At 38.7% G+C, this 21927-nt stretch overlaps 1 protein-coding gene across 5 annotated transcripts in view; it reads left to right on the top strand.

Annotated features, from left to right (window-relative positions):
• Positions 1-19653, top strand: part of TRAK2 (trafficking kinesin protein 2) — a 66755-nt gene extending 47102 nt beyond the window's left edge. For 3 of the 5 annotated variants that reach the window (XM_044241308.1, XM_044241309.1, XM_044241310.1), the window contains 9 exons: positions 1057-1187; positions 1634-1708; positions 2881-3018; positions 5761-5840; positions 6141-6344; positions 8164-8462; positions 10013-10261; positions 12198-12303; positions 15232-17153. In XM_044241308.1, the coding sequence (XP_044097243.1) occupies positions 1057-1187; positions 1634-1708; positions 2881-3018; positions 5761-5840; positions 6141-6344; positions 8164-8462; positions 10013-10261; positions 12198-12303; positions 15232-15910 (1961 nt within the window). In that variant the 3' untranslated portion in view covers positions 15911-17153. Of the gene's footprint in view, positions 1-1056; positions 1188-1633; positions 1709-2880; positions 3019-5760; positions 5841-6140; positions 6345-8163; positions 8463-10012; positions 10262-12197; positions 12304-15231; positions 17154-19007 lie in introns of those variants that run through there. The other 2 variants (XR_006383761.1, XM_044241311.1) reach the window with 2 other exon arrangements.
• The last annotated feature ends 2274 nt before the right edge of the window (positions 19654-21927 follow it).

The following is a 21927-nucleotide window of genomic DNA, read 5'->3' as shown; positions in this document are numbered from 1 at the left end:
AATGAGTATTTAAGTGCCAGCTATATGTTTATAACAATGTATTTTGGTTTGATATTGTTGATTAAAAATAATTTGTAAAAATAAATCAGGTAGAAAAAGGCTTTACTAGAGAATGATACCTAATTTCTCTATAAATATATAACCTTTTATGTTGAAAGAGAAGATATGAAACATCATGCCTGTTCATCTGGGCTGTGGGAGTCAGAATGGGATAGCTTAGAGCGACAGTGTTAGAGAACCAGAAAAAATGTCAATTGAATCTTCTCCATCAGAGATCCATCATGCAACCTTTTGGCTCTAAAAAACCAAAGAGGAAATGACTTGCCCACCAGCTTAGAGCCCAGTCTCCTGCCTCCTTATTGCCCTCCTTTGAAATGTTATAGACCTTCTGTCAATTTTGTAGTTTTATATAACACTGAGAAATAGTTTTGCCACTTGCGTTTGAAGTCCGAGTTTTTACAAGCAAAATTTCCTTCTTCCATGGAATTCTAAAGGTTCTATTTTATGTGCATGTAAGAATGCTAGGCTCTAGGGATTGCTTCTGAGGCTTTGCTCGGTTTGCTAGCTATCCTGGAAAGTCTGTCTTGTACAGAAGCATCTCCATAGCTTTAACAGATTGTGACTGTTTCGTTTGGAAATGTTCCTTGTTAGATTTGTTAAGTTTAATTTTTGTTGCTTGTGGGAAATTATTGATGTCCCCGAAGAGTTCTCAAACACATATATGAGGTGATGTCTTGGTACTTCAAAACATATATAATCCACCTCTTTTCAGCCTTCAGAAAAAGATGGAGACAAAACTTTGAGCTTGCTTGCCTTTACAAGTCATCTCTCTTAGCTTCATTGTCTCCTATCCAGTCCTCCACATTCGCCTATTTCAGAAGACCCTTTATTTTCTTCTACTCAATTATCTGGGTTTATTTCTTAAATTTATGTTACAAGTCTATTTGTAATATACTCCAGTGCTTGTTACAAAATAGGATTTAGCCTACAGGACATCGTTTGCCAACCCTTACCCTCCATTTATATTAATTTTTGAATTTCTCTTTTGTTGCCCAGGTGAAACAAATGCTCAGATGTCCAGAATGACTGAAGAATTATCTGGGAAGAGTGATGAACTCATTCGGTACCAGGAAGAGATCTCCTCTCTCTTGTCTCAAATTGTGGATCTTCAACACAAAGTTAAAGAAGTAGGTTCATTCATTCATTCAACAGATGTTTGTTCGGCACTGGCCTCATACCGTGCCCTCTGCTAAGTGCTAGATACATTAAGCAAAGTAAGTGTGCTTCCTACCCCTTCACAGTGCTGTAGTCCGACTGCTGGTGTAGGCTTTCTCGTCACGAAATATATGAATAACTTCTTCCAAGTTACTGTTTCTCTCTGTCAAGTAGGGTTATATTTTCCTTAGAAAACTATGATATGAATTAGTGACTCATGCTCATTGACCTCTGAACATCTTAATTAAGATTTTATATTCTGCACATTTATTGCTTTTATTTGGATTTTGAAAGGTTAGCTTTTTATAGGCGTCTAGACCTTACCCCTGAGAGATACTCTTTAGATGTCTTTAAAAAAGGTAGAGTAGCCCATATGTTATATGGGAAGGCTCATTTTTCTCTTTTAATATGTTACTAGCATGTGATTGAGAAGGAGGAACTGAGACTTCACCTACAAGCTTCCAAAGATGCCCAAAGACAGCTGACAATGGAGGTAAGCAGCACTTCCTTTGTCTTGTGCAGTATTGGGGGAGAGGAAGAAATAGTTTCTTTCATCTTAATGACCAAGAATGATTCAAGGTGATTACCAGATTTTAAATAAGAACAAAAGAATAAGATTTAATTTTGAGATCTAAGAAGTAAAGCAGTTTAAAGGTTCTGTCCCTAAAATTAATAACATGAAATCTTTCTTGATTAATAGAGAAAATCTTATCTTTTGTAAGATTCTTCAGGCATATGTGACCCTTTTACTAGTCTACCTTAATCCAACAGTTTTTAAAATAATTTCTTATAAGTGTTTTTGCAGATATGTCAGGAGAAACACCAAAACTCTTTTACTTTTTATCTATATAAAAATTCTGTGTTTTAGACATAATTTGGTGGTCCCCTAGCATACACTAAGAATCACCTGGCAAAATTAGTTATAAATGAGATTCCCAGGCACAGTCGCCAAAAGCTTCCAATAGAGTAGTTTCATAGTTAAGGTCTAGAATCTGCATGATCCAGTCCACATACCACACTCGAAGAAATTTTTGAAGTTAAATTGTACTCTGGGCACCTGGGTGACTCAGTCAGTTGAGTGTCTGCTTTTGGCTCTGGTCATGATCCCAGGGTCCTGAGATCCAGCCCCACATTGGGCTCCCTACTCGGTGGGGAGTCTGCTTCTCTCTTTCCCTTTGCCCCTCCCCACTGCTTGTGATCTCTCTCACTCTCTCTCTCAAATAAATAAATAAAATCTTTAAAAATATATATGTATTCTGAAAGTTATATACTCCTTTACCATGCTCGTGTACCTAGCTCTATAAAGAAGATTCTGAAACAAGGGAGGAGAAACTACTTGTTTGGGATGACTTGATCTTGTCATTTCAGAGTGTCATTTCAGAGCGACATATAAAAATATGCACATCTTACATTATGCTAAACCTAACTTGACCCATAGCTATTATTCCTCTGTAAGGTTTTGTGTGTGTGTGTGTGTGTGTGTGTGTGTGTGTGTATACACAAACTGCTTAGTTTGTTTTAGGGCTTTTCAACAGAATTTCTGTTGAAATTATATTCATAAAGTTATCTAGCCCTCTGGATAAAATTAATCCCAGTGGGGTTTATTTTCCCCATTGTCATGTTGAGAATATAATGAAGTATACCAATTACCATCCTTTTTTTCAGCTGCATGAGTTACAGGACAGGAACATGGAGTGTCTGGGAATGTTACATGAATCCCAAGAGGAAATAAAGGAACTTCGAAGTAGATCCGGCCCTGCTGCTCATCTCTACTTCTCACAGTCATATGGAGCCTTTTCTGGGGTGAGTTTTCTGAGGCATATATTCCTCGTTTAAGGAAGCTTGCTTAAGTTTAGATTGTTCTGAGCGTGATGTGGTTTCTGGTGTTATAAAGTATCTTGAGAAGAAATAACATGGTTTATCTTTGATTCTGGAATTCATTTATTGATTTAGGCCTTGATTTACATATTTACATCTACCTTACTACTCTTATTTATTGCAACCTTTCTTCTAACAGACAACCATCCAGTTTATTGTAATGTATAAGATATACCCTAAGGCAATTAGGTTTAGGTCTGTGTACCAAAGAGCTACTTAAACTTGGGTCATCCTTACCCTAGGCCCACTGATTCAAATAAACTCTGAACATCTAAAACCTCTTTCCACAGATCTTGAGTTTCTTAGTATATTTAACTCCAGTTAGAGTGTAAGCACCATGAGAGCAGGATTCATGTTTGTTTAATTCATCACTATATAGTATTTTTTGAATTAAAGAAATTAATGAAAACTTGTGAGTTTATGCCAAAATCTGTTCAAAGAATTATTTGAACAATCTAGTTCATAAATACTTGTAAGCAATACTGTAAAATTTTCTAAAAGACAAACTATATAGTAGATTTTTTGAAAGATATAGGAGTAGGATTTTTGTTTTTTAGCTTTTTATTTTGAAATAATTTTAAACTTAGACTGATACTGCAACAATAGTACAAAAATATATCCTCTTATATATCCTTTACCTAGGTTCCTCAGTTTTTAACATTTTACTCAATTTGCCATATCATTCTCTTATTTTTTTTTTTTCTGGGCCATTTCACATAAGTTACAGATAGACCCTATTAACTCCTAGAACTTCAGTGTGTATTTACTAAGAATAAGGACACTCTCTTACATAACCATACAACTGTCAAAGTCAGGAAATTGTCATGGATACTGTCATCTAATCCATGGAGCCCATTTAAATTTTGCCAGTGGTCCCAACAATGTCCTTTGAAGGATATGTTGCATTTCGTTGTTTCAACTGGGAACACTTGTTCTGTCTTTGCTTGCCTTTCATGACCTTTATAGAATGTCCTCAGTTTGGGTTTATCTGATGTTTCCTCATGATTAGATTCAGGCATTGTATTTTTGGCAGAAATACTGCCATGTTCTTCTCAGTACACTGTAATAGGAGGCTCACTTTGTCTGTTTATCCCATTACTGATGATGTTAATTAATTTTGATCACTGGGTTAATGTTAGCATCTGCCAACTTTTCCCACTCTAAAGTTAATCAATGCTAATTGATAGTTAATTAAATTAATTTTACTAATTAACTTTACAATGATGAAAATTGACAGATGCTACTCTAGCGAAGTGGTCAAAGTTACTCTTTTATGGGAAGATACTATACTTTGAGACTATTTAAATATCCTGTTTTTCTCAGCAAACATTTATCTCATAACTCAGTCATGGTTTATATCTAACTCAGTTATTACTATGATGATTGCCAAATGGTGATTTTCTAATTCCATTATTTTTTTGACATTAATCGACATTCTTTTGCCAGAGCCTTTCTGTGTCATTTATTCATTCATTTATTTATTTATTTGTTGGTGTTGGGGGTTGCATAGAGAAAAGCTTAAGCAGACTCTACCATCCATCATGGAGCCCGACACAGGGCTTGATCTCACAACCCTGAGATCATGGCCTGGGCCAAAATCAAGAGACAGACGCTCAACCGACTGAGCCACCAAGGCCCCCATTTCTGCCTCATTTATTCATTTATTCATTTGTTCATTTAGTTATGTCCATGTCGACTCTTGGATTCCTATTTTAGTTAGTAGATCATAATCTGTTATTACCGTTTTTTTATTTTGATACTTGTTATTCAAATTGTTCCAGATATGGAGCAAATTGTTCCAGATGTGGCCAGGGATATCCTTTAAAACTTATCTTATCTTTTCTTGTACCAGTCCTGGAATCAGCCATTTCTCCAGAGAGGTCTGGTTAGTTTTAATGAGAAATGATACTTAGAATTCAAGATCTGGTCCTATGTATCCATTGCCACTAGAGTGTTATTAGGTCTAGGCCCGCTCAGCAGATAGAGCTAGGAAATCTATGTGCATTCATGCATATACACCCACTCAAACATCAATATCTATGTCTCCATCCATATTTATGTTCTTCTATCTCTGCATATTTAAAAGCACGAGTTCACACCAGTGTGTCCAGTTCTAGCCCTTGTCAGCTCAGCTTCACAGAGCATGGCACCCATGCTAGCTGAATCCTCATCTCTGACCAGGGAAAGGGGGAACTTGCTTATTTTTCCTTGGATGTTTTTTCTACATTTTAAAGCTATACATGTTTATCATAGGAAAGTTAGAAATTAAAAGAAGCAAAAAGAAGTTATGAAGTACCATCAAATCCTAACTTCCAGAGAATCATTATTGGCATTTTGGTTTATAGCTTTTCAGACCTTTTGGTTTTTTTTGTGTCTCCCTATGTAATATTTTCTACTTATCATGTTGGTTTTTTCCACTGTTCTCCTAAAAATACATCATGAAAAACAAGTTGGTTCTTGTTAAAAGTTACTCTTGTAAAAAGTAATATCCAAAATATCTCTTTTTTCCTTGCATTTTGGCCTGTGACTATTTTCTTGTGTTTTCTTTTATTCTAACACCAGATGTATTGGATTCTGGAGACTCTATTAATTAATTTAAGGAGAATTCATTTCTCCTAACAGGCTTCTTACATAATCATTATACGCATCTCAAACTCTTTTTCTTAGGAATCTTTGGCAGCTGAGATTGAGGGGACCATGCGTAAAAAGTTGAGTTTGGATGAGGAATCTTCTCTCTTTAAACAAAAGTAAGTACAGATCACATGCATTATTCCCCAAGCATTGGGATGCAATTAAAAAGAAGCCACAGTCCTAAGTGATAGGTATTTTGAGATTCGATTATGAATCTGCTTAGTATTCAAGGTTTCTTTCATAATGCTCATATCTGTAAGAGCATTCTCTTGTCCTGAAGTTTACTTTCTAATAATTTCTCCTAAAGTGTAGAGGCTAGTCAAGGTGGCTTTATTTTTAATGAGTTGCATATACATGTCTCTTCTAAAGCACCCAGTGACGGGCAGTGGCAATAATGAATGCTCCTCTTTTGACAGAGCCCAACAGAAACGGGTATTTGACACTGTCAAGGTTGCCAATGACACACGGGGCCGCTCCGTCCCATTTCCAGCTCTACTCCCCATTCCAGGCTCCAACCGTTCAAGTGTCATCATGACAGCAAAGCCTTTTGAGTCCGGTTTACAACAAACAGAGGACAAAACACTCCTGAATCAGGGGAGCAACTCAGAAGAGGTTTCAGAGTAAGAAACATAGATCATGGCAGTGACTCTGTAATTTTTATAGCATTGACATACCAGATTCACATACTTACATTCCACATTGTTCTGTGCTATTCTAAGGAGGTTCTAGAACTGTCCATTTTTCATTCAGTAATGATGTCCTATGGCATTATTTGTAGGACAGATCATTGACTTCATAAAAGTTTTTAGAGTGAAAAGGCTGCATTTAATTAAGTACATTCAATATGGAACTTGCATTTAACTATAAAATTCTTTACTACTTTTTTCTTTAGTGTGGCATAGTGTGAGTCTAAATTTTCATGTTGAGTCAGATTTGTTTGAATCTTTAGGTCATTGGCAGTCACGCATAGCATCAGATGACACTGATGACCCATTCTCATTATCTCAAGTGTGTTGGTGCCTTTAGGGTAAATCAAAAGCTTGAGTAACTATTGAGGAAAACTAGGTCGCTCTTAACTTCCTCTTTGTTTAAGCTTAGATTTTTTTCCAGTTTTCATTAATTCGTCTTACCGAATTACGTACATGTAACTAGAGTTAAACAGGATCACTGGAAAGTCAGCAGAAGACTTTTGAAAGGTAGATGTTTGGCATCTGAAAGAAATCTTCCCTAATGCAGAAATTGATTCTAGAACATACCAAATACATAAGAAGTACTAGCTGTTATCAGTAGTACATGGGGTAGAGTTCTTAGCATTAGTGAATACTTAATTGTGGACTAGGAGCTAAATATTAGTTAATCCTGGCAACAGTCACCTTGTAGTATAGGTACTATATCTTTTCAATGTATAGTTTGAGGGAAGTGAGGCTTAAGTCATTTTGTAGCTTGCCCATTATTACTTCACAGAAGGGTATTGGTCACACTTCTGTAAACTACAGGTTTGGTCCATGGGTGCAATTTGTTTGGTTCAAAAATAAAAATATATTGTGTTGCAAAAAAAAAAAAAAAAGAAGAAACAGAGAAAATGACCCATCACCCTGGATTTTTCTTTTTGTCTTTAAGTTTGAACCCACAGTAGCTTTAATTGTCAATGTCAATACTGTGTCATTGTACACAATTACCTTAGGAGATCAACGAACAGTTCTTTGTGAATTCATGTCTAGTAGCCAGGAGCTCCTGCAGCTTGGCTTGGTACTTTTTCTTTTGATATCAATTGTAAGAAACCTCTAATTTCAAAAATATTAAAAAGTGAGCACATGTGTTCATAGAACTATGAAAGTGTAGTATTTACAAATCTTGGGTTTTTTTTTTTTAATGTTCTGCAATATTCATAAAGGATGGCATATCATAGTTTAATGGGTAGAATTTTTTTCTCTGTTAGTGGTACATAAAATAAAGTAATAGTACCTCTTAGAATCAGTGGTATTGTAGATTCACTGCAATATATAGTTTACTGTTCCGGCTGCCTAAACTAAATATATAGATAGTCATAGCTGTAGTTTCATAAATTAAGTGGCTATACTTATCATGGTGACCACTGAGGAATGTTTACAATTCTCAGATCAGTATATTATATACCTGAAACTAATGTAACATTGTATGTTAATTATACTTCAATATAAAAATTAAATGAAATAGAAAACTTAGTAAACATAAAATAAGTATATATTTGCTTGTCAGAAATTGCTTGAAATGATTTGTAAAAAATTATGTATAGTGTCAGTGATTTGGGTTTGTTATTATTTCTGTATTCTTGAGCTCCAAGAAAAAAACACTATGGTTTTAAGATCAGTCTCTTGAACATTCACCATTGTAGAAAAGAGATGTCTGGGTTGTGCCTATCAGCCTTACAGATCTAGTCAGTGAATGATTCTCCTATAGGAACAGACAGAAGGTGGGTCGACCAGGACAGTCTGGAGATACTGATTTGGCTACAGCACTGCATCGCCTGAGTCTGCGGCGACAGAACTACTTAAGCGAGAAGCAGTTCTTTGCTGAGGAATGGGAGCGGAAGATCCAGGTTCTGGCAGACCAGAAAGAAGCGGCTAGTGGCTGTGGTACCCCCACGGAGAGCCTTGCCTCTCTCTGCACTGACCAGTCGGAGATCACAGACCTCAGCAGTGCCAGTTGCCTTCGAGGTTTTATGCCTGAAAAACTACAAATTGTCAAGCCCCTTGAAGGTAATAAATCAGTAGGGGCCATTCTTTTTTTTTTTTTTTTTTAATTTATTTGACAGAGAGAGAGAGAGAAACATCACAAGTAGGCAGAGAGGCAGGCAGAGGGAGGGGGGAAGCAGGCTCCCCGCAGAGCAGAGAGCCCGAGGCGAGGCTGGATCCCAAGACCCTGAGATCAGGACCTGAGCCGAAGGCAGAGGCTTAACCCACTGAGCCACCCAGGCGCCCCAGTAAGCGCCATTCTTAAGCCACGTTGCTTATTAGCCTTTCCCTTTCCTGGAATTGAACTTGTAATTATAAGAAGACTATGTGCAGGAGATACCTTTTTTACCCCTAAACCTCATTTGTGTGGTTTAAGTCCATTAGGGTACTTTGTGGAAAAAGAATGAAGAGATCTGCTTCCTCCCAAGTCATCAGCCATCAGTGTTTTTTTAACATAAATGTGAGGAAGGAGGAGCATCCTTTCCTGTCCCTACCTGAGATATATCACTGATACAGTTTTCATGGTAAAAGAAATGGGATATGATAAATAAATAAAAATAATATAGGTGTAATACTTCATCTCTACCTTCCTTTTCAAAAAAGAGTTCTTTACCCAGGAAGTGTCATTTACTTCAAGACATGTAGGTCTCGGTTGGTTTGGTGTTTTGTTTTGTTTTGTTGGCCAGTTTTGATCGTTTCCTTTCAGTTTCTTTTCCCTTCTAAGACAGAACTGGAATTCAAAATAAATTTGTTTTAAGGAACCCTGATTACCTTCAAATGATTCTGTTATGATCATAAAGGAATCTGCCTTAGACGAATTTGAGTAGGTAATCGCTGAAGACCCTTCAGACTCAAGGGTTCTGTAAGTTAGTTTCACTCACTAATGATCAGGGCAGATGCTTGTCAGAGCTTCCCACTGCAGGGTGAAATGCGTGTAGTGACATAATTGGACGGTGTGGGTGCAGGTGCTTGGCCTTTCACCAGGTTTCTTAGACAGGAACCACGGGGATATATCCTGCTTTTAGCATCTCCTTCACTTCCCTACTGTCCTTGGAGAGCCTGGGGAGAGGAGAGTCATGGGCAGGGTGGGGAAGAATATTAAAAAAAAAAAAAAAGACACCGAAATTCAGGTGTCTTTCAATCAATCTAGAAGCCTGGCTTTTGACTTCGAAGTTCATAAGCATAGTTTTCAATCAAGGAAGTACTGATTTTTGTCACCTGGAACGATCCAACCCCACCTCCAGGTACCTGTCTTCCTTCTCCTCACTGCTTCAGCATCCTAGTTCCCACTAAGACTGTTGTCTTGGCTTTTTCACCCCTGCTTTTTTTCAGCTTTCCTTTTGAAACAGAAAGATTATTATCCATACCTTCAGCATCTTGTCACAGAGAACTTCATATAAATTTTACTGAAATATTAAGACTAAATAAGTCGTTTTATTATTATCCTTACTTTTTGGCACATACGATTTTAGCCTCTGTTTCGAGATCGAATATTTGTGGGAAATTTAAAACGTGCCTTATAAGGTTTTGTTGTTGTTGTTGTTTGTTGTTTGTTTTTGGTCTTGCACATTCAGGGTCACAAACTTTGTACCACTGGCAGCAGCTCGCCCAACCAAATTTAGGAACCATTCTTGACCCACGACCAGGAGTCATCACGAAAGGTTTTACCCAGTTGCCCAAGGATGCCGTCTATCACCTCTCAGATTTGGAAGAGGATGAAGAGGAAGGTATCACTTTCCAAGTGGAACAGAAACCTTCAGCATCCACGCCAGGAACGGGAATCTTCCTTCCAGCCATTACTTCAGCTGCTGGTCCAGTTACAGGTAAGAACAGTGCTCGGTGGGGCGTGTTCGGGAATTCTGCATTCTGACCTCCAGGAGGGCCACTGGACCACTTCTACTTAATTAACCAATTATTAATGATTAATTATTAGCTAATTAATCGTCGTTGATTAATTAATAATTAACAAAGATCTAACTGGAATGCACTCATTCTTTAAAGAGAAGAAAGATCTTTCTCATCCCACCTCCTAGCCAGCCTGAGTCAGAGAAAGATCAATTCAGTCAGTGGCTCCTAAGCCCTTTGGGCCAGGATCTCTTTATACCCTTAAAAATCATTGAGAATTCTAGACAGCTTGTCTTTGTGGGTTGTATCTATTGATATTTACCATACTGGAAATCAAAACTGACGAAGAAACAAAATATCTATTAACTGATTTAAAAATAATAATTACATGTTAACATAAATAATGTGTTTTATGAAAAATAGCTGTTTTCTTTGAGAAGAATGGTTTTGTTTTGCAAGTCACTGATTTATAGCTTAAAAGAAGATGGCTAGATTTTCATACAGCTTCTGCATTAAGTGTGTTGTCATTTGTTGCTTCATTTAAAGAGTATGAAGGAAATGCAGACTCACTCAGATCTGTAGTTGTAAAAGGACAGAGTATTTCAATAGCCTCCTCAGGTATTTGTGGATAATTCTTTGATATTACACCAAAACTTGGTAAGTGGTAGTTTCTTTAAGTTTTATAGCAATGTGGAATCCAAAAACCTACCAGTGAACTTTTCATACTTAGTTACAAAATCTGTAGGTCTGTCCTATACTCTGAATGTATCTTTTACCCATGCATGATTTTATAATATCTTGCACTTGTCATTTGGAAAATACTGGTTCACTGAGTTATGCAGATCTCCCAAATCTTAATGTATTTCATTATATAATATATTAAAATTATATTAATATCATCACATAGCTCATCAGATAAATCTTTTTAGTATTAGGAAGCTTTAAAGCTCTCAACGGTGGATAGGAATGCTCCAGAACTCCACTTGAAAGATGAAATTTTGTCACTGACAGCAAATCCTGTAAGCTATTTTTGTTGAAAAGATAGGCCCACTACCTTCATTTCCAAAATTTCTGCCAGACAGTCAAGTCTGAATAACCATAGTTTGTTAGCTGTTCTTTCAAGTAAAACTGGTGTTGGAAGAAAAAATTTCAACTCCATTGCCCATATGCATTTCCTTTAGATAACCATTGTTATCTTGGTATGCAACAGACTGCTTAATGCTCACTTCCCCTTTAATCACACAGAATATTATGATGCAGGGTCAAGATTTAGTAAGTAGTTTTTACTGCTTCATCAAGGACATTCTTATGTGAGTCTGGCTTTTTTTTTTTTTTTTTTTTTTACTGTTGTGGGTGGGCAGCCGCGAAGGATATTAGCAGAGCTCTCTATAGGTTGGTGTCATTGCCTTGATTGGTGCTAAGGAGGGAGCAGTTTCGCTTAGCATTGCTTCTGCACTAACAGTGCAATGCCAGCCCAGTCAAAACGGCAGGTAACATCTTAGCATTGCTGAGAAAGTTTTGACCTGTGACCTGTGGATTCCCACAGGGTCTGCAGACCACACTTTGAGAACTGTTAGAAGTAGAGGGTTTGGCTAGAAAGACTGAATGACTAGATCTTGTTGGGGATAGGGTGGGGGGAGGGGAGATTAATGTATTTTTTTCAGAATATGTTTTTCTCTTATTTCTAACCAATTTTTAATCCTTTTGAATTACAGTTTTAAAGTATTGAAGGATTCAGCTATATACTAGCCAGCTAATACTAATACAGTATTTATGTATATTTCATTTCCAAATTTGGTGATTTTTGTACAAAAGACCCTTGACTAATGCTTAATTAATAAATAATGATGAATGTTTTACATCATTAACCTAGTTTTTCAATTTTGTTTGATTCCATTAAAATCTCTACTTCAGTTGCAACCTCAAACCCAGGCAAGTGTCTGTCATGCACAAACTCGACATTCACCTTCACCACCTGTAGGATATTGCATCCTTCTGATATCACTCAGGTTACCCCCAGGTAAGGGGTCTGGGCAATTTGAGGCCTAAAACTTATTTCCTTAATATGTGTTCGTGTATTGATTTCAAAAATTACTTTCATTTTAACTCCCAGAATTTTGATTAATGTTCTGCGATCATTTGTCTTTAGGATATTTTCGCACTATATCTTCTACTTTGACCATTATAACTCTTTGAAGTTGGCAGGGCAAGTGAGAATGTGTTGTGTAAGTGAAAAATAGAGGCATAGATAGTTTAGGTGACTGATCCAAAGGCAGAGGTACCAAATGACTCAGCTGCACCTGAACCCAGAGGAAGCTAAACCACAAGAGTTGAGGGAACAGTTCTCAACACTAGACTGCCCGCACTTGTTTTTTGTGGGGTTTTTTTGTTTTGTTTTTTTAAAGATTTTATTTATTTATTTGTCAGAGAGAAAGAGAGAGCACATAGGCAGGGGGATCGGCAGGCAGAGGGGGAAGGAGTCTCCCCACTGAGTAAAGAGCCCAATGTGGGACTCGATCCCAGGAACCTAGGATCATGACCTGAGCCAAAGGCAGATGCTTAACTGACTGAGCCACCCAGGCTTCCCAGACTAGCCTCACTTCTGACACTACTTGCAAGTTCTGCAAGTTCAAGGTATTCCCAAAATCACTGTCTGGTTTGATAATTTGCTAGAAAGATTCACGGAACTCACTGAAAGCCATTATGCTCGTGGATGCTGTTTATTATAGGAAATGGTTACAAGTTAAAATTAGTCAAAAAGAGACATAGGTCAGAGTCTGGGAGGGTTCCTTATTCTTAGGATTCATTACTTTCGTAGCACCAATGTGTGATAGTACATGCAGAGTATTACCAGCTGGGAAAGCTCAGGCGAGCCTCAGTGTCCAGATTTTTTATCGAGGTTTCAGAGCATAGTCATGATTGATTAACTGATTGACTGATTGACTGATTGCCTGTATAGTTGAGCTCCCCTCCAGGTCCACTGACCTAAAGCCCCCACCCTAAATCACATGGCTGTTCTCTTGGGCATGACTGACCCCTCCCCTAAAACTGTTGGATGTGACCAGGCTCACCCCAAGATCTAGTGTGGCCTGCCTTCATCCTAAACAAATACGTGTGTATCAGACACAACATAGACTACCTCCCAGAAACTGAGGGCAAAGGCCAGAACCCTCTGGGCAAAGCTGCTATTTCTGTCCTACTGATTCCCAAAAGAATTTAAGGTGGTTTTCAAAGGTAAATGCGACATTGGGATAATGTTAACTAGGAGTAGCGAAGAAAAACGAAGCATAGAGAAATCAAGAGTAAGGATATAAAATGGGTGAAAGAATAAAGTTAGTATACAGATTGTAACATAAAGTCTCAGATACTTGCTAGTGTGAGCCATATATTCAAGTCTTAACTTTCTCGCTGCCCAAGTGGAGGGAAATAAGATTTCATAATCTTATGAATAATATATGTAAGAGCAAATCAGTTATTTAGGGAAGCATTTGGGTTTCATCCAGTAAAGATCTCAATAAAGTCTGTAATGAACAGGCAAATCTTTAGTTTTTCTACATTGTTCTTATGTCAACAAGATGGCAAGTTCTGTAAACTTGGTTCTTGGGAGGACTCAATACAGGTTGATACCATACGAAGTATACATTTTGGGGAAAGACAGTTAAGTAGGAAATGGGGGTGGAAACCTGGGAGTAGAGCTGTAGGCTGCATCACATTGGAGGTTCTTACTTGGGTTTCTTTAACCACAGAGTCAAACTTGTTTGTTCTTTGTTTCTTTCATACAAATTGGTACTTCAGAAAGTTTATTTATTGGGGCGCCTCGTGGCTCAGTGGGTTAGGGCCTCTGCCTTCGGCTCAGGTCATGATCCCAGGGTCTGGGGATCGAGCACCGCATGGGGCTCTCTGCTCAACGGGGAGCCTGCTTCTACCTGCCTCTCTGCCTACTTGTGATCTCTGTCAAATAAATAAATAAAATCTTTTTTTTAAGTTTATTTATTAATGTTTTCATAATAACTTTGTTAATAATCATTAAAAAATTTGTTATCTTAATATACTGAGTATTCTGTGTTAAAATGAAAGTTTATCTATTAAATACTGGTAACATTTGCTCAAGGGAGGGAAATTGGCAAAAGAAGTTCCTTCTCTGCTCTGTCACCATTTCCTTGAGTGCGTGGTTTCTTGGGTTTTTTTTTCTTTCTAACAAAACACAGAATAAGGAAGTTTCTAATGGTTGTCAAAGCTTTTAGTTATTTTTATTTTCCCACAAACACATGTTCGAAGTCAAGAAACATTTGTCAAGTTAAGAAAAATTTGTTTCATGGATATTCTTATACTACAACTGTTTGGAATTAACATTCTTGAAAATGGAAGTTTTAACAATTTCAACTTTTATGAGTTCTTAATAATATAAAATTGAAAGATTAAAAAAATTTCTCCTTACAAGAGCATCTTAGGTTTAATATAAAGATGATATTTTCTAAAAAAAAAAAAAAAAAAGTTGGACAATTATTTACTCTTGGATTATTGTCTTTGGTGTATTTCACTTTTTGGAATGAATATATAAAAATAAAAATTTCCGGCTATTTTCTGTACTATTTTAATTTCTTTGATTTCTATCATAAAATTTATTCATATTCCCAAAGACATATATTTTAAGTTATATTTTAAGAAATTTTCTTAGAGTAAACTTTCTATAGCCTATGAAAGGAGTATGTTTCAATGAGTTTATTGACTTAGTTACAAATTACAGATAATTAACCAATCAAATCACTGAAGTAACATATCAAAATTCTCATTCAGATCTCTCCACAGAGTACACTTACTGATGTATTGCCTGTTGCTCTATATTTACTACAGATAACTAATGTAGTTACTTTAAATGCTGACTTGGAAATGACTTTTTATTTTTAAACACTCTCTCCTGCTTTCTTTCTTTTTTTTTCCCCCAAAGCTCTGGGTTCCCTTCATTATCCTGTGGAAGTAGTGGGAGCAGTTCATCAAACACAGCGGTGAATTCTCCTGCTATGTCCTACAGACTCAGCATTGGTGAATCTGTTACCAACCGACGAGATTCCACTATAACCTTCAGTAGCACCACGAGCTTGGCCAAACTTCTACAAGAGCGAGGCATTTCCGCTAAAGTGTATCACAGCCCAGTTTCAGAGAGCCCCCTCCTCCAGCCTGTCCCGAAAGCCCTGGCTATTCCTTCGACACCACCAAATTCACCATCTCACTCACCTTGCCCTTCTCCTTTGCCCTTTGAGCCTCGAGTGCATCTCTCCGAAAATTTTTTGGCCTCCCGACCAGCCGAAACATTCCTCCAGGAGATGTATGGTTTGAGACCTACCCGGAACCCGCCTGATGTTGGTCAGTTGAAGATGAACTTAGTGGACAGGCTCAAGAGACTGGGGATTGCCAGAGTGATCAAGACCCCTGATGCACAGGAAAATGGAAGAAGCCAAGAGGCAGAGATTGGTCTTCGAAGACCGGACTCTGCTGTTTATTTAAATTCAGGTAGCAATTTATTGAGTGGACTGAGGAGGAATCAGAGTCTTCCAGTCATGATGGGTAGCTTGGGCACCCCAGTTTGCACAACCTCCCCAAAAATGGATATCCTGAAGGAAGACTGAGGTTCAGCAGTTAACTGACCTCTTAGACAAATTAACACATGAAGGATGGATTTGCACTGATACCTGTAGTCTGGTCTGACTGAGAGACAAGGAATGTTGCAGATGGGTTGTGAATGTCGAAAGGGGAAAGTGGAAGAATGGAAACAGAATTGGGACGAGGCCCTAATGAATGAGGTCTAATTAACTGAAAGCATAAATGAATGGGTCATGAAACTTTGGAGGCAGATACAGAGGAAGGGTTTAATATACTTCTTCAGTTGGGTGTTCCTATCTTGAGAATAAAAAGTGACTGGACAATAAATTCAGTAATATCAAAATATACCAGTTATACTGAACTTGCTAGCACATTGCCTTCTAGTAAGCAAAAGCAGCAAGAACCCAGGTTAGGCAATGGGAAGAAAAAGGGAGCAGCTTTGACCACTGCCTATAAACAGCTGAACCGCAGGGTTGCTGAGCTAAGCCCCATCTGTTCCTGAGACAAATGAGATGGCTCTTGTGTTTTACCCTGTTAAGTTCTGCTTGAATTACATATCCATCAAATGGTATGTACACAGCAGTAGCAAACAAGGAATTTTATCTTTTTCTTAAAATCAGAATAGTGGAAACTCCCTTTTGCTTTCTGTTTTCAAGCCTCTGAGCCACTGGGAGCCCAAATACAACCCACATTCCTTTTGTATTTGTGATAATAAAAGATCATTTTTAAATGTGTATTTTTAGACAACACCTCCAAAAAAACAACATGAATTGGGGGTAGGAAGGATTTACTTTAAGAAGGAAAATATGGGTAAGTTGGAACCAAGGATACTTGTGTTCAGAATATTTCTTTTAGATAAAGACAGTGGCCAAGGCGTGTGAACACAATTACATGTCTTTATGTCCTTGGAGGCTGGAAGGGGTTAAACCCGAAGTGCAATCAATAGGATTTAGGGATTGTTGTGTATTTATGTCTGTACGTTTTTTTCGTAGGGAGAGTTAGTTGCAACTAAACTTTTTCCAAAGTGCTATGCATATTTTTTCATTGAAGATGACATGTATTTGCACAAAAATTCTCAGGCATATTAAATTATTATAAGCTAAAGTAAAACCCAGGTGCTTGCTTTCAGATTGTGGTTTTTTTAATGTAAAATTAAAGCACATCAGCCTTTTTCTTGACCTCTGTAGAATTAGAGAATGAACTTTTATAATGGGAAAGTCAAAGCTTTTGCTTTTTTTTCTGGGATTCCTCCTTTTTTTTTTTTTTTTTTTAAACAAATTCTATGAAGTGGCAAAGTGAAACTCTAGGTTTCCACATTCAGCATTGTGACACAAGGCCGTGAACTGGGAAGAAACAGATCTGTTTCACAGCATTGCCGATCAAAGTCTGTTCATCAGACGACATGGCTTTCTCTCCACAGTACAGTTCAGAAAAAAATACCATTATATGAAAGGCATGATGGAAAAGAAATGAGGGAGCGGGCTAATTATTTTGTTTTTGAAAGTGGGAGGCAAACTGATCTTTTTGGAGCTTAATTTTTTTTTTTAAAGATTTTTTTAATTTATTTATTTGACAGAGAGAGATTACAAGTAGGCAGAGAGGCAGGTAGAGAGAGAAGGAGGAGGAAGCAGGCTCCCTGCTGAGCAGAGAGCCCGATGCGGGACTCGATCCCAGGACGCCGAGATCATGACCTGAGCCGAAGGCAGCGGCTTAACCCACTGAGCCACCCAGGCGCCCTGGAGCTTAATTTGCAAATGTTTGGCTCATTTCTTCTGACTTAACTAGAAGGCAGTTTTCTGGAGAATTACTTTTTTTTTTTTTAAAAAAAAAAAACATTTTATTTATTTATTTGACAGAGAGAGGTCACAAGTAGGCAGAGAGGCAGGCAGAGAGAGAGGAGGAAGCAGGCTCTCCATGGAGCAGAGAGCCTGATGTGGGGCTCGATCCCAGGACCCTGGGATCATGACCTGAGCTGAAGACAGAGGCTTTAACCCACTGAGCCACCCAGGCGCCCCTTTCTGGAGAATTCTTGATAAGAGCCTTGCTCCTTTTGTTCCCATTGATACACCTGTTCTCATATTTAAGAGGGTCCTTCCTTTCCCCTCTCCTCCACGAGGATGCCTCTCCTACGTGTAGAGCTATGTGCCCAAAGGGGTAGAAGAACCAACATGCATACAGTAGTAAGAATGTGTGAGTTTGCCATGCTTTGTAGAAGCTTAATTAAAACTTTCCTAAATTTCTTAAAAACAAAAAGTGAAAGTGTCCTCTCCCCTTCTGTCAGTCGTGCTGATGTCAGCCGACCTTCCACATACCACGTTTAGAAGGATTCCAGCAGGTCCGTAAGTGAATGTTAAGTGTCCCTGAATACGGTAGGCACTAACCAGAAGAATTCCTTGTTTAAAGATGTTTAAATTTCCAGAATATTCCAATTCATTTTTTTAAAAAATTGTATTTGAGTCTCTACTTCCTAAAGTGACTCTGGGATGCTTATTTTAGCCAATTCTTAAAGCTTTTTATTTATTCTCTAATAAAGTAATCTTCCTGTTGCCAGTTTCCAAGAAACCTCAGGAAGTAGAAAAATATAGGGCCAGAGAGTAGTACAAAGTGTTAAACTATCAGATTTGTGTATCTTAACGTAAACAGCTGTAAACTAAGGTAGATTTTGGAGTATTCTATATAATTACTACACTTTTTTTTTTTTTTTTTATAACTGATGCTAAAGTGATCTGGAGGCAGGCTGAGGGCATATTCACAGCCAAATAAGCACATCTAATTGAAGAGACCCAGACTTAAGTTTTCGAAAATTGGACTGATGTTCCTGTTCTGTCAGAAACATGATGATTGTATACTGGTGCATGCTTGTCTCTAGAAATGAATCTTTGAATTTGGGGTTTGCTGTTTTTAAAGCTTCCACCTAAAATCATTTTTGGTATGGCCTGAGAATCTCTCTGTTACAACAAAGCTGTACAAAGTGTAGGAGACGACCTGGGGCCCTATATGAAGTTTCTCCTCAGCTTCTCTGTTAAGCTTTAGTCCTGTCATATTTTAGTGTTTCAGTATCAACTGCGTATATACTTTTATGCCAGTATAGGAAACTCTAATCTTTTTTTTTTTCTCCTTCAGGAAGGTTCTCAGTGATTATACCTCAGGGATTCCTGAGTATCCTGCTTTCTACAGGAGGGATACCTTTGTGAGCTCAGAATGAAAAGTTTTCCTGAATTATGATGATCCCAAATCTTATGTAAATAGCCTTAGGCATGGGTCTTAGGGAGAACTTCATGACCATCGTTAAAGTAGTTTTTTAAGACATTTTATACTTTATGTCCTTGATTTGACAGGAATGAACAGACTTGGGCAAAGGGAGGAAATCAAGAGACAGCTCACAACGAGAGCTTATTCTCTAGAAAAGGTATATTTTATACAGTATTCAAAGTCTGTTCTTTTCTGGCCACTCTAATGCATAATTAGTACTTGCTGGTTGCTTACACGGACTTCCAACATCTGGAACCAGAGCTCGCAAGTGTGTGGTAGTGACTCCTTTGATGTCAGAGGCCCACAGGCCTGTACTCCAAGCGCAACACCCGTGTCTGCAACCTGGGGGTTATGGGCAGAGCGTAGCTGCCGAGAGCCGGTGTCTCAGTGCCCTCAGGGGCAGCCAGGGAAACACTCTTGTTGGCTGTCTAGGGCTTGACTTGTCAAACAGATCTTTGTGCACCTACCTTTGCTTTGTCAAATGTAAATCAGATAATAAACATGAGTATCTTCTTAAGTTTTTACTGTCTTTCTGTGTTCCTGTCCCAGTTCTTTTCACAGATTATCCTGCACGGAGTCTTTCCATTACGTTGGCTTTGCTAGAGGAAACAACCTTTCTTTGCCAAACCAATACACAACAAACCACTGGTAGTCATGGGTAGTGAACAGATCTTACTACAGAGGGCATGGAGTGTATCTGCCCCACATTGTGTCCTTAGCAAAATGACAGCAGCAGAGTCATTGCAGATCTCTAATTGGAAAAGACAGAAAATGTGAAGCAATTTTTTCCCTACACTCCACAATGTACTGCTGATGCTCTGAGCTCTCCGGAAACTTGTGTTCAGCAGACCAGTCTCCCCTTTGCAGTCCAGCCTGCCGCTCGCCTGTGGCGTGTTCAGTAAACTTCTGTCTCTTTTGTGCTGCCTTGGGTGAGTTCTTTTACCACCCACTCCGCTGGCCCCTCCCCAACTGGAGCGCCCCACATTTGGTGTCCCATATGGGAACCTCTGCTGGTCTGGACTCTTCCCAGATTTTCCGGAAATATCTTGGGACTTTCCCTCAGTGGACCGACTCTAGTACCCCTGGGGAAACTGAGGGTCCAAAGCCCCAGGAGGAACCCACCAGAGAGCCTGAAAAGGGTGAGTGATTTGTTTCCTCTTGCCCTTCAGAGGGACCCTTCCCTCCCTCCCCTCTCTCTTCTCAGCCTTTTGGCGCCCTAACCCTAGTACGGGAGATCTGAAGATCTCTGGCAAGGGCGACTCCCTGGTGTGGTCTACAGGTCCGAAGGTGAGCAGGTTGGACTGCTGTGCCTGTAAGGGCAAAGGACCCCTTTCCCTTTCTCCCACACCCCCCCAACCCCCCACCCATCTCTGAGGTCTCCCTTCACATTGTGCTTCTTTTGGAACTCCCTCCCTCCCCTTTTCCTTTGTTCGCATGGATCCAGCAGCCATCTTGATCGGTAGGCAAACCGCATTCCTGTGCATCCGAGAGGTGCATCCTCTCCGCTCCTATTTCCAATCTGGTCTGGCCACCCAGGGTCCAGCTTTTCCTGCTGCAGAGGAAGCTGCAGCAGGGATTACTATTGCCATTTGCGGCAGCCCTCTCCTTGGTAGGATGCCCCAGTAGAGACAGTCACCCCATGTAAGGTCCAGCCCTTTTTCAGGTCCATGGGACGCACTGACGGAAATTGCAACAAGTCAGAGTTCCATTCCCTTTGGTGGGATGCCCCTTTGGGAATCAGCAGCTGGTCTTTCCTGCTATGGGACATCCCCTCTATTCCTTTGGACTCACCCTTGGATCATTCCTTGGACTTACCTTGGTTCCATTTTTTTTTAATTCTAAAAATTTTAGAATTTTTCTAAAAAAATGGAACTTACCTTGGTTCCATTTTTTAAAATTCTAAAAATTTTATAATTTTTCTAAAAAAATGGAACCAAGGTGATGCCCAAGGCCTGAAAAAAAATGTCTCTTTTTTATGTAATGTTTCCTGGCCTCAGTACAAACTCCCAGGTCAAGAGGTATGTTCCCTTCATGGAACCCTTTCTTATAATATTATCTTCCTACCTTGACCTTTTTTGCCAGAATTCTTCCAAAGTGTCGGAAGTCCCATATGTGCAAGCTTTCGTGGCACTGTCTCTAAATCCTGACCTCTGCAAAAATTGTAGAATGTGTCTTGCTAGGTTTCATGGCTATCTGACCCTGCAGATAGCTCTCAAACCTAAAACTTTGAGCTAAGTTAAATGATAAGTTGAATTGAATTTATCGGATATCTAAGTCATTTCCAAATAAGATAGACTCCTAAAGCATTGGTTAATGACATAGGTCTGTTTGCTTTTCACTTTTTACTGCAGAAAAACTAAAAATACTTGGGTCTGTTGGAAAACATGCTATGTGCCTTATTGAAATATTGTACTTTGGGGGTGCCTGGGTGGCTCAGTGGGTTAAAGCCTCTGCCTTCGGCTCAGGTCATGGTCCCAGCGTCCTGGGATTGAGCCCTGCATTGGGCTCTCTGCTTACCAGGGAGCCTGATTCCCCCTCTCTCTCTGCCTGCCTGTGATCTCTGTCTGTCAAATAAATAAATAAAATCTTTAAAATAAAAAAAGAAAGAAAGAAAGAAAGAAAGATTGTACTTTGAAAACTGCATGTGCCTAAAAATTATGAAATGTATTCATAAATTTGCCAATCTAAAGAATTTTGGTATAATAGTTCACAGTTTGCTACTACTTAGTTTTCACTGGAGACTAAGGTTCTAAGAGTTAGAATTTTGCTATATGTAATTAAGACTGATGGA

Source organism: Neovison vison, chromosome 3 (assembly GCF_020171115.1).
Source record: "Neovison vison isolate M4711 chromosome 3, ASM_NN_V1, whole genome shotgun sequence".
NCBI lineage: Eukaryota > Metazoa > Chordata > Mammalia > Carnivora > Mustelidae > Neogale > Neogale vison.
The sequence above is the reverse complement of the archived record's forward strand: the minus strand, read 5'-3'. Positions and strand labels throughout refer to the sequence as shown.